This window comes from Leptidea sinapis, chromosome Z (genome assembly GCF_905404315.1).
Source record: "Leptidea sinapis chromosome Z, ilLepSina1.1, whole genome shotgun sequence".
NCBI classification, from domain to species: domain Eukaryota; kingdom Metazoa; phylum Arthropoda; class Insecta; order Lepidoptera; family Pieridae; genus Leptidea; species Leptidea sinapis.
Genome location: NC_066312.1, coordinates 24,777,803 through 24,791,808, shown reverse-complemented (window position 1 = coordinate 24,791,808; position 14,006 = coordinate 24,777,803). Strand labels below are relative to the sequence as shown.

The 14,006-nt window shown below is 34.5% G+C and overlaps 1 protein-coding gene across 1 annotated transcript in view; it reads right to left on the bottom strand.

The window, feature by feature from the left end:
- Positions 1 to 7,488: 7,488 nt before the first annotated feature.
- The window catches only part of LOC126978805 (neprilysin-2), an 86,368-nt gene continuing 79,850 nt past the window's right edge, over positions 7,489 to 14,006 (bottom strand). The window contains exons 14-17 of the mRNA XM_050827886.1: positions 13,860 to 13,978; positions 11,936 to 12,067; positions 10,842 to 10,982; positions 7,489 to 9,769 (exon numbers count right to left, since the gene is read on the bottom strand). Coding sequence (XP_050683843.1) covers positions 9,569 to 9,769; positions 10,842 to 10,982; positions 11,936 to 12,067; positions 13,860 to 13,978 — 593 coding nt within the window. The 3' untranslated portion in view covers positions 7,489 to 9,568. The remainder of the gene's footprint in view (positions 9,770 to 10,841; positions 10,983 to 11,935; positions 12,068 to 13,859; positions 13,979 to 14,006) is intronic.

Here is a 14,006-nt window from a genome sequence, read left to right as displayed (position 1 = left end):
AAATTAATTATCTCTAATGTTTGTTTGCCCTAGAATTGTTCTTTAGTGAATTTTAACTACCATCCGCACGTCGTCTGTCGTTCCACCATATTACAAACAAATATGGCCCTACTCTTATTTGTCGCCACATTTATCTTGCTATTTCTAATGCCTTTGATCTAGGACAAAATTAATTGAAGCTTGTATGCGACGCCAATTTACCAACGTGTGTCATTTATAAAAAGGTAAGATCAAGACATGACAGCAGCTTACAGATTACAGTGAAATAAAGATTTGGAATTAAGGTTATTTTGAAGATTAAAGCTATTTGGAAGATGCAGAAGATTAAGAAGATAGAGAAGATACATCATGGGATTGTTCAGGGGTGAGATTAGTACTTTTCTTGTGACCAAACGTAAGCTTCTTATAACGTGGTCCTGAGAAAGGTACTAACTCACCTTCTGATCTTCATCGGTTTGGATGTCATCTGGAAAGGGCTTCACGTATGACCCTAGGAAGTTTAGACCTTTGCGACAGGTTCTCGATGTCTTCTTAATTCTTTTGTTTTATTTTTTATTTTACAAACTTAATTTCTTCCATGTTATTTCGGCCTGAAATTGACCCCTACATTATATTATTATAAATTTAATTGTTTCTATCTTGATTGTATATATTGGTTTCATGGTTTTCCTTCAATTGTTCGACAAGAGGAAATAGATTATACGCTTTACACTTTTAATGAATTTGCTAATTTCAAAAGTCCTTCAAGTATTGCTGAGAGTCAGAGAACACTTATGTATTTATAAAGGGATAAATCCTAGTTTTATACGATTATCTTAAGTTTTTTAAAACATTTTGGAGTATAAGCCTTGAATCAAGTCATTAATTTAAAAAAGGGACCTATATTTTATAAGTAGGCGTGTATAATATCATCATGATGATGTAAAGGCATTAAACGCTGCCTTTTACAATTGTAACTTGTGATTAATTAGCGTAAAATGTAAATAACTCCCATTAAATGGCCCATACCGAATTGTATAATGTGTATTGCCTAGATTGCTGCACATAGAACGTTAGGGTGACATAGTACGTTGTGCCTCCCACGGGTACTAGATCACGGGATCTACAGAGTCAAAAATTTTTTTTATATGAAAAGTTAAAATGGGGATTTATAAAAATATAATGATTGTAAGATTATGAATGCTGCGAATTGCGTTATGTTTTTAGATTTATGCGTGTTTGCGTTGACTTCCACCTTTTTAGAGAAACAGTGTTATTTGACTGTAGTGACGAAGAAGCGGTACAATTTATTAAGAAGTAATAAATTAAATTTGTATTTTTTTTTATTGTTCTTACTTTTACGAATTTCGGGAACTATTAAGATTTTCAAGAGAAAATTGACCCTTCACTGTGATGTTTCATTAATATTTCGTCATTCCTCGCTATTCCATTTCGCTTTCTTTGTCTCCAACAAATTATGGATTTGTATATTTTACAAAAAAATAAATATTCTATTGAGCTCTTGTACTATGTGGTGGAATTGAAATTGAATTGTTTTTCGTCATTTGCACATGTCAATTTATACCTAGGGAGTAGGAATGCTTCAGAAGTTCTTTATTTCTTTTGTGAAGTACACACGCATGCGGATTCATAATTTTGCTTACGAATGTTGTTGTACGTAGGTATTCACGGGCTATTTAACGGAATTCGATCCAGGTGCGACCAATACCGTTGGAGTAAAAGATCTGACGATTCAGTTCTGTTAAGCTTTTTAAACAATTAATTAATCATCCTCAATAAACAATAACCAAATGGTAGGAATACATTTAAATCTTGAAGATATATTTAACACATTATTATGTGATTCTAACTACACCAACTTTAAACCACCTTTATCACGTCACCATTACTCATAAAAGCCTGCCAATTTGAGAACGACTAAAATGCGTATGTGTGTTAATATTCTTGCGCCGAAACCTTAACTATTTCTGATGATAAACCTAATGTTGAATAAAAGAACAGTAAGTGAGATAATAAATAAATAATTTATAAAATTTCAAGTACTGGAGATTTTATTTAATCTTTAATTCTCTGGGCGTCTCTTGACCGGGGTCGAATGGCGGTTTTCGACTAATTGGGTTATTTTGTATATTACGTTACATTATGTATTAAAGATGTCATGTTGTTAAACCATCTCAAGTATCAACTCGTCCTCAATTATTCCTATTTTTCGTCTCATTCGCTTCAGAAGCGATTAGTTGTTCAAGTATTTTACGTAGAGTTGCCAAACAAAAAATAACAATACAAGATTATAAATTAAGTACTTCTTAAACTATATTATCTCCTATTTTTGTAATGGCTATTTTTCTTACGTATATTCTTTGCTATGTAACTTTACTCATAAATCGATTATTTTATCTATATGTTGATATAAACTATTTAATGTTTAGTAATTAGAATAAGAGTAAAACTATTTTTAAGATTTGATTAAATCTTAGTTTTCTATGACAGATGTTTAAGTAAAAAATCAAAGAAATGACCACTTTTATAACAGTTTGGCTATGGAATATTGTATGGGAAAAGACGTCAATCATATGCTGCTTTCTAAAAGCTGAGCAAAAGAAATTATTAGATATTTGGAATGAATTTGTTTAAAATTTTAGATATTAACACCTATTTTAGTCATAGATTTATTTTACTGAAATTATTTACGATTAAATCGATGTTAGATGTAATTTAGTAATAACTCTTAATGGAATGTCAATGTTTCTGTGTTCTGTAACTTAACTAACTTATAGCTGTAAGAAATTAATTGATCGGCATCTATTAAAATAGATTTAAGTTGTAACTTGTGTACAAAGCACAAAAAACGCACTTACACCGTTATATATTGTCACTCGGTACGAGAATGTTAAGACTTAAATTTTATTTATCTAAATTTAAAGTTTTCGGCCCTGCAGTTTGCCAGTTGATATGACCCTTAAGGATCAACAAAAGGGTAGGCGAGACATTATTAATCTCCACTTGACACGGAATCCAGGCTTCTCCCATTTGTTATAAACCTTTAATACAAGGTTAATCACAATGATTGATATTGGTAAGCTTTACGCTTTTTGACTCACCTCCGACCTACTTACAGTCGACACTCTTACATGATCGACCCAACATTTTCTTCTATAGCTTCTACTCCACAACACTCTATCTGCTTTAGAGTGTACTTTTGTAAGATGTGGTATTAATATGGAAACATCATGGGAGAAGCTTAGTGTCAAAGTCTGGCTGTGACCTACTCAAACAATTAATCTATTGTGGGAGGGATCTATATAAAGCCATTTTTAATTTCGAAGGCACAAATTATTCTGATACATTTTCCATTCCGGAATCAAGGTTTTTAGCGTTTACTGTTATCGTATCCAGTTGCCAAAAATAGCTATTTTTCCCTATAATTAATTTTAAAATATTTGCAATGTTGTTAGATCCTAAATGTATAATGAATAATATTATAATAAGAATAATAATGTCATAGGACCTCTGCAATTTTAATAAATTCAGTATTGTTCATAACACTGTCGTGCATTCATAACACAATATTACGGACTAGTTTTCAAAGGTAAAATACCGATTTATATTTCCAATTTGAAGCTAAAATGAAGCAGCTAAGAAGCTATAAGAAGATTCGTATAAATGAAAATTGCAGAGGGGCCTATTCGTGTTACCGTTAACGTAACATCACTAACATAATTATAACCAGATAGTTCTCGTAGTTAAGTGTAACGATTATATGTAAACAATTACTAGTTATACTGTCCTATACACTTATCTGTAATCTATATGTTGCATGATGTTTTGAAAGTATTTACAGAACAATAAAGGGATCTGTATAAATGTTCTGTTATTTCGTTACTTCATCAAAAACTGGTGTCATTTGAAAAAGAGAGCAAAGAACCATAATAATATGTGATATTTGGTGCTCCGTTTCTTCTATCTTAGAGCGCAATTTGTTTCCGCTGGCAGTGATTTAATTTACAATAATGTAAAAATTAATTAATTACGTAATTTGTTGATTAAAATATGAGCCAGCGGAGTCAATGTCCCTTCTATGATAGAAGAAGATCGTGGAAAAGGGTCATACAAACCTCAGATATACACAACCAATCAACCAACGAAATACCCATGATTATATACCCTTTATTACCAAACCAAATATAACAATATTGGGTCTTGAAATTTCGCGTGGTTGCCAACACTGCGGTTATGTGGAAGGCCTAATAGTCTTCGATGAAACTAAGGAAATCGATATGGAGAGTTCTTCACGGGTTGAGACTACTACAAATGAGGTATGACATCCTGGCCAATACAGAAAAAGAGAATCTTCTGTGCGCTCTTTTTGCCTTCAACTCGACTCTTGACGGCAACGGAAAAACACCGCTGACCATCCCGCGGTGTCTGCCTGAAATATAGTTCAGACAGAAAACTGTTCGGTGAGCTCTGTTTTTGTTGGATGTCAGGAAATCTAGCGGGCTGGATGGTATTTCTCCAATCATGCTTAGAACGTGTGCCCCTGAGTTGACGTCGGTGCTAACGCGTTTAATGTGGCACTCTTACGCAAAAGGCGTAGTGCTTGACTCATGGAAGTCAACCGTTGTCCATCCGATCCAAAAAAAAAATGGAGACAATTCGGATTCGGCAAACAACAGGCCTATTTCTATTACCTCCCTGCTCTCCAAAATCATGGAGAGTATAATTAACCACCAGCTCCTGGTAGACACCAGTTGATCAACGACCGACAGTACGGCTTTCGCCATGGTCGGTCGGCAGGCGATTTTCTGGTATACCTAACACATGGATGGGCGGCGACTTTCGAAAGCAAGAGGGAAAGCCTGGCAGTTAGCCTGGATATAGCGAAGGCCTTTGATCGTGTATGGCACGCTCCTCTCAAAACTTCCATCATTTGGGCTTCCCGAGAGCTTATGCACGTTGTCGTTGTCGACGGTTATTGCTCCAACCCGAAGCCCGTGAACGCTGGAGTGATCCAAGGCTGTGTGCTATCTCCCAGGCTGTTTCTTTTGCATATCAATGATATGCTGAACATCTCCAACATACATTGCTATGCAGACGACAGCACTGGTAATCCGTATACACGGGCCATGCAAGTCTTTCTCGGAAATTCGTCGACCAGTGCCGGGAGAAACTTGTGTCGTCTATCGAGTCCTCTCTTGAGAAGGTCGCGGAATGGGGTAAATAGAACCTATTCTAATGAAACCCCCAGAGACTCGAGTTTAGGCGTTTACCACTGAATAAACCCCATTTGTCGTATCACCGCTCTTCGACAACATTTCCTTAATATTACTGGAATATTATTCAGTTATATATTTAAAGCAATAAATAAGGTTTAAGGAATAAAAAGCCGAATTAATTCTATCATTGGTTGATAATCAAATTTAAATTTTACCATACAATTTCATATAAATGATGAAATGAATGTCTTTGAATTTATAATTTCAATGTAAAATTATAAATTGAAAGACATTTGTGCAGGCACTTGCTAATAGAAATAATCTATATATTCGTTGAAAATTTTACCACTATTAGCGATGTTTGTTGGGTTCATAGGTTGAATAGTGACATGACCTGACCCATACGGCAAAAGACTAGAGTCTTTTTTCTCTTAACGACGATAGGAATAAAACGGCTGACCATCCCGCGATGTCAGATTTTATGCCGGATAGAAATAAAACGGATCTGTTTTCAAGTCTGTTATCCTCGGACGTAAAGAAGTCGAGCCGGATGTTATTTCTCCCATCGTCTTCAGAACGTATGCCCCTATGTTGATATCGGTGTTAACACGTATATTCTGCTACTTATACTCCAAAGACATAGTCCCAACTCATGGAAGTTAGCCCTTATCTAACTGATCCCAAAGAAAGGAGACAGTTTAGAGCCGGATTATTACAAGTCTATGATATTACCTTCCTGCTCTCCAAAAACATGTAAAACATAATCAACTACCAGTTTTTTGTACACCTGGATGATCACCAGTTGATCAACGACCGGCAGTATTGCTGTCAGTTGAGAGAACACACATAGAAGGAAGAAGGCCAGGCAGTTAGTCTGGAGATAACGAAGGCCTTCGATCGTGTATGGCACAAAGCACTCCTTTCGTAACTTCCATCATTTGGGGTTTCCGAGAGTTGATGCAGATGGACCACCAGCTTCCTCACTGAGCACAGCAGGTCGTTATCGGTGATCATTGCTTGAACCAGCAGTTCCCCGAGCCAAAGCTGTTTCTTCTGCATATTAATGATATGTTGTACGCATGCATTGCTATGGAGCCGGCATATAAAGAAGCCATTCACGATATGTATATAATATAATGGAATTGATATGAAACGCGCTCTATCTTTACATAAATTCCCCGCAATTAATCCTAGTGTATTAATCCTAGAAGTGAGAGTTATCACTTTAAAAACATAACAAATTGTTTAGATTTACAAGAGCGACATCTCAAGTCAATTTCCTAAAATGCAAATATTGGGGTTGAGCAGGTTGTCAACTGTAAAGAAGATTCTGTAGATGAAGCCAAAACCTGAGAGTTGAACAAAGCATACAAGATTTTATGACGATACGTCACTCGAGCGGTTAGCTCAGTTGGCAGAGCACTGGTACGGAACGCCAGAGGTCATGGGTTGAAAGACCCGCATCGTTCATAAAATTTTGTTTTAAATTTTTTTTTGTGCATAAATTCCCTGTTTGTTTTTGTTTTTTTTTTTTTAACATTGTTTTGTATTCCCCGAAATTGGGCCCAGCTTTATAATTACTATTTATTCACGTCACTTGTTCTATATAAGCATATGCTTAAATGTGAAGAGTTAATTGTCCGTAATCACTGTCGTATTAGGTAACTTCAGTGTGTAAAATATTTAAAATAAATATCACTTTCGAATATAATCACAAAGTAAAGAATGACTTATGACTAGAACATTAAGAATTTGAATAATAACTGGAATAATAGTGGATCTGAAACAAACGTGGCTGCTTTTTCGATAAGGCAACCCACAATACGGGTGAACAAAGTATTATGTTCTGTAAGTATTTCATTAGTTTGGATTCTAATTTTGTTTTTAAGAACAATAAGGGACGAGACGAGCAGGACGTTCAGCTTATGGTAATTGATACGCCCTGCACATTACGATGCAGTGCCGCTCAGGATTCTTGTAAAACCCAAATATTCTGAGCGGAACCACGCGTCACCTTGAGACGTAAGATGTTAAGTCTCATTTGCCCAGTAATTTCACCAGCTATGGCGCCCTTCAGACCGAAACACAGTAATGTTTACATATTACTGCTTCACGGCAGAAATAGGCGCCGTTGTGGTACCCATAATCTAGTAATATGACTTACGTTTGCCTTAGCTTATGGCTGGTACTAAATTCGGCACTCCTTTCATACTATTACGCTAGACTAAACAACAAAGTAACCATAAAAGACAATCAATTAATAACACCCATGAAAGATTTGTCATATATTTTATTAATTAAGATGATGAAAATTAATCGAATCGAAAAAGTAACGATTCGACGATAGGTATTAATACAACAAATAAGCTACATTGAAATAATATTGATAACATTATTCTTAACAATTAATATCCTACAAAATAATATAATACATACTATTATATCAAAACAATCCGAACATATGTTATTATACGAGTAAGTTTTTGATTCGATATACAATTATTATCTCGTCTGCGTTTTTATCTTGTTCAACTGCCGTTTACCAGGTGATAATTAATTTGTAAATGCGGCCCGATAAATAATAAGTATTGAGATAATAATTTAAGTTTAATCACTAAATAAATTATAAGATTTATGAATTGCTTACTAATAATTATGAAGATATAATTTTTTGTTCGGCAAAAATTTATAATATATGCTTCGCTACAAACTTCAAATCAAAAAAGCCTTGGAAAGCTAGCAGTACAAAGTTTAAACTGTAGATACTGGGTGTTGATAGTTCCTTTATCAGTGTCATATATTTTCTACAATTTAAACATTAAATATTATTAAACAGTCGATATCTATCATCTCCACTAATATTCTTACTTTATTTAAAAACATGAATTTAAAATTATGTTTAAATATATTTCTTAAATTTAAGTTACATTTGACTGGTGACAGAAATATGACGAAATTTATGCTCGTTTCGTGAAGACCACTGTAACTGCATGTCGGTATGGATACATATTGAGAATATATAAAAATAATTAATAACTTAAAAGTTTTACTGTAGTTTACAAATTAGTAAAAAGTAAGCGTAAGCAAACAAAACCATACATAGCTTTTATTGACCGTACATACTTACATATTACTTTGAATTTCACATAAAATTATCATTTTATTTTTAAAATATATATTATATCGACATACATGCCAATTAAGAGCAAACTTCACAAAGGTAACGAGTGTTACGAAAATTATCGTCAGTTTTCTATGACAGTCTACAATCTCACCATTAAAATTGAAGGGCATATTATATTTGAAAGATTGAAATGACATGGGCGTGGCTTAACCATATTGTACTTAGCCCTGTAATCCTAATAACATTTGAACAAAGATATAGAAAGTGCGCAAACCGCCTAAAAGCACTTTACGTAGGGGCCCACACTATAAAGCTTTTTCGAATCGTCATAAAAAAACCATGTAAAGTTTGGAGAGTACAGTAGAAGTCCAAACTTATTCTTAATTTAAATTATTGAAGTAGGAAAGCTGTCGTGTGTTTATCTACCCAGCATTGTTTAAGTCGTGATACGACAACATAATATTAAAAATAATATATCTATTCAATAAATCAGACTTTGTAGACCATATAAGCAGAGAAAAACTAACAGTATTATTTCAGTATTATTTGAAAGTAGGCCCTTTTTAAAATGTTAAATAAGTTACTAAGTAACTAATTAATTCTTAACAACATTAAAACAATATAGTAATAGTATTTATTCGTTTGTTTCCTTTGTTCATTGCGATTTTATTGTGTCATGGTTTAATATGTTTTTCTGAAAAAAATCAACTATGGATAGACGTTTACAATAGTTTTCGATATTATTTCTCGTTTTCCTACTCATTAAAATACGATAGGTTCGCAATATTAACCAAGAGTTATAATTAAGATGCATGCATTACAATAATATTGAATTACTTGAATGTAATGAATTTTAATTTAAATAAATGATGATAAATATGCATTCTCGGCCCTAGTGTATGCTCGGCCTTATAATGTTATAAGGCCGAGCACAATACACGCAATGTATTGAAAGCGTTCTATTTGGGATACATTTTGACAATAGGTAACATGTGTTACTATTACGCGCTAATGAGAAACGCAACTAGCTTCTATTTTCCTATCGTTTTCATCATGTCGCTTTAGTATGTCAGTACGTTACGCTTAACCCATTTTTTGGTTATTTTTGGCTACATAATGCATCAATATTATAACAGAGTTAATAATAATACTTAATTATAACAGTTAAATATTCAGGAATTTAAAAACAAACATGTCGGCAATTTTTATTAGATACGGCGTTAACAATCTACCAGACCTTGCATTTCTTGTGGGGGTTCATGGGAGATCCGGGGGGACAGTTGAAGTCGGTTGCAAATTCGTCCATGTTGGATAGAGGGCCCAGAACCCTGAAGCGGCCGGGCGCGTGGAATCCAGTAGTGATCCGTAGTTTGATAGCCTCGTTACGGTAGACCGAGCACCAGGTGCTTGCTGCGCTAAGCCAGAACATCTGTGGGATTTGGTTCAGTATCAATATAATCATGTGTCGCCAGCAGTGAGGAGTGCTGCAGAAAATCTTAGGATGACTAAAAGATTGCTTTGTTTAGCACAATCAATGAACTAAACGAAAAGTGGAAAATAAAACTACTACTAAATGCTCCTGTGATTTCTCTGGTGTTGCAAAAGAATGTGGGCGGTGGTGATCACATTACATTTAGAGCGCTTTCGCACTACGTCCGATCAGAGTTATATCCGTAACCGTTAAAATACAGGTCTATAAAATCTTGGACCGAATTCGGCTATTGCTTACGCACTCTGATCTCTTATCCAATTTCAAGCGATTCAGAAGCCATTTTTTGGCATACGGCATTTATGCGGTGCATTCATGTCGTAAGTCATGAGTCCTTTCAGTCAGTGTCAATTTTTGGAGGATTAATTGGGCTCATATGATTTTTATTAAAACACATGTACGTTACTATTATCACCATTAATTTTAATAAACCAATTAGCCGTTATTTAGCTGGCTTATTTTAAACGTTTAGCTGGCTGATTAAGTTCGCAGAAAAAACTGAACTTAATAAATTTATAACAAAACAGCTTTCACTGCAAGCCTATGAAGTATATTGGATGCCTGGTGCGCCCCCCAGCTACTTATCCTACCGCTCAGATGCGGTTCGGACGCAGTGCGCGAGCGTTCATACAAATAATACTATGGCCTATGATTAACGATTGACGGAAAGAAATCGGATGACGGAAGCCAGATTTGGTGCGAAAAGTATCATAGAAATACTTCTACAACTACTCCGGACCGTATTTTCATGGGTACAGATCGGACTCTGGTCGGACGTACTGCGAAAACGCTCTAACAATGGCAATATCCGGCGAAAATATGATAGTTATGGATGAACAAGTTATGACGTCATCAAAAATAGTTCAATTTTGTTATTGCTAAAGTTAGTTGATGCAACTCAGCCTTAGTGTTATATTTTTTGTAAGACACGCTTTTTTAAAACTTCAGGTGTCTATGGTTTATGGGATACAGCATACAGATAGTCCTAGTAACCATAAAACATAGAGTTAACCTGTCGTGGCGAGAAATTCTCAAGTCCGGGCAGTCGTGGCTCTTCTCCATGGCGCTTGGTCCAGGCTTGGTAAGCGTAGTAGGCCTCCTTTATACCGCCGTTATCAGCAATGTTCTCCCCCTGAGTGTTCACTCCATTCAACTGTAAAATAATATAATAAGCCAGAATTTTATAAAGCAATTTATTTGAAAGTCGTGGCAGATCACACAATAACTATTAACGCAGGTTTTTCGAAGGCTCTCGTCAAAATTTCTAAAATATCGAAGAAAAATGGCGGGGATTTGAATAACCTACTTTTGTTCGCGCGACGTTCGACGAAGTGTGGAACGCGCGTAAACGAAAGTGTTCTTTTTTTGAAATTCATACAGATACCACGCATCGAGCAATAAGAATGTGGCTGTCTGTTGAAACTCTTTGCGCATGAAGGGATAAAACAAGAAACAAAGGAATGTTATTATAAATTTGTTTGTCCGTTTGGATGATGTAATTGTTATTAGGACATTGGGTGTTTTAATGTTGGCAGTAAGCTTACTGTTTTTTCTAGAGGATTTAAAGCATGGGTGTAGATAAAAATAATTTCTAACTGTCAAATTAATAATAAAATCAAAAGCTGCTCTTTTTTCTATACTTCCATATTTCTTTTCATATTTTTTTCGAGCTTTTCATTACTTTGGTTTCATTTAGGTTAACATGGTTTTGATACATAAATTGCCTTTGGACTGTTCTACGCACTTGATATTCTTTTAACTAGTACTCCCTTTCATGTTTACACACGCACATTTACCCCCATTCTTTATGATAAACATAAGATCCTACCAATTATAGACTTTCTCAGTCACTATGTAATAATGGAATCCTGGAGACCAGTAACACAGGTATTTTATTACCTTTCATAGGCACCAGCGATTCACAACCAAAACTTTTGTGTCCCTTGTATTTTTTAAGCTTTCGTTGTATTGTAATTTTAGTTGTAGGTGAGAAAATAAAGATTTTTATTATTATATAACCTGTTATGGTGAAGCCACACCCACGCGGGCTTAAACTGTCTTGAATAAGCCTTAAGTGACACAAAAATTATCCTAAAATTCTCTCACCTTCATGCCAACTTCCTTGACCGTGTAGTTGGAATACTGATCAATGATGCACTTCGCTTTCTCCAAGTATTTCTGCTTAGTCGATTCTTGCCACCAATCCACTAAATTTCCATTCTTATCAAACTGACGCCCCTGTGTGGTAAAGAAGTGTAAAAAATTAAATCCTACTAATATTTATATATCCTATTAATATTATAAATGTGAAAGTTTGTATGTCTGGATGTATGTTTGAACTTCTTTAACACAAAAACTACTGAATGGATTTTGATGAAACTTTACAATAATATAGCTCACACACCAGAATAACACATAGACTATTATTTATAAAACTATCGCGTGAGTTATACTTTATATGACAAAACAACGTTTGCCGGGTTAGCTAGTAATATTATAAATGTGAAAGTTTGTATGTCTGGATTTATGTTTGAACTTCTTTAACGCAAAATCTACTGAATAGATTGTGATGAAACTTTACAATAATATAGCTTACACACCATAATAACAAATAGGCTATAATTTATAAAACTATAGTGTGAATTATACAAAATATAAAAGAAGTGTGATTGTTACTAATGAATACAACTAGCGCCATCTCTTATCAACTAGCAAGGAAAAGATCAATACAATTTATATGGCAAAACAACGTTTGCCGGGTCAGCTAGTGATCAATAATTGAATAGTAATATTTACTAACTTTTGTATAAAATTATCTTACGATGTACGAGTATTGTTAGTTTGTATCAGTCAATAATTCAAAAATATTTTATTTCATAGGAAAATAACAATAACAATACACTTGAAATATGTCATTTTTATACAGCTCATTCGTAGCTCATTTGGAAGGCAGATTTCCTCAGAGAAGATCGAGCAAAGAACTCAAAGGTTGCTCCTTTCGAAACATATTAGGTATTTTACAAGTTCTTATGGTCAATGCAATTTACATATAATTTCAATTACAATATATGCAGAGTGATGCAACAAAAATATTAAAACGTCAATGCCTTACACGAATAAGTAAAAACACGAGGGTTACACGATGAGTACAGTAGATGTATCAATCCATACATACCGTAAATAAATAAAGGCATTTTGTCGACAGACGAATCTTTTATTAGCTATTATATAATTATTAGGTTATATATTTATTGAACTCTGATTACTGAACTCTATAATATTTTGACATTACCATGTTGTTGGAGTGATACATGTGGCAGCTCTACGCACAACGTATCCGGAGTTCTATGTAATTTTTATTGTTAAACTAATAAACTCTGTTTAACACTAAATGAGCCACCCTCTTGATGTTCCGTTAATGGCTGAAAATAATTAACGCCAAAACCATTCGTAGCAAATCTTATTAGGCGTTGCTATGGAATATGTAAATAATTCTAAGTTAAAAGAGTTATGTTTTGACATCTTAAAACTAAAAAGTAGCTTATTTGTATTTTAAAGGCCAAAATAGCCAATAGGAGCTTGTTCCTGGTGGGCTGTTCGAGCTAGGATTGCCAGAAATAGGCGCCGTTGTGGTACCCATTATCTAGCCGGCATCCTGTGCAAAGGAGCCCACTGGTGAATAATTTGGGTGGTTTGAATTTAAATATTGTTGGCATACTCTGTTTTTACACCATTTAACAAGAATTTACTTTAGCATCAGAAACCCACAGATGATCAGAATATCATTAAACGAACACAATGTAATCCGCAGGAACAAATTTTAATCAGAACTCCATATACAGTACGTTAACTGTGGTCTTAACTGATCCCGGACATGTAAGGAGGCGCTGCATAGACTGTTGTCATATGTACACTTTGACACCATCCGCTGTATAATAAGGTACATATTGATAAATGAGAGAGTTGTGTCACAGAGTCACATGTAGTGATAGTGCTCATTCCAATATTATTAATTTGGAAATGATGTTACCTGGTCATCAAATCCATGAGTAATTTCATGTCCAATAACGAAGCCAATTGCACCGTAGTTCATGTACGCTGGTCGCTTGGCCGAGAAGAATGTTCCTTGAAGAATACCGGCAGGGAATTCTAATAAAAAATAATAATTACAAATGAA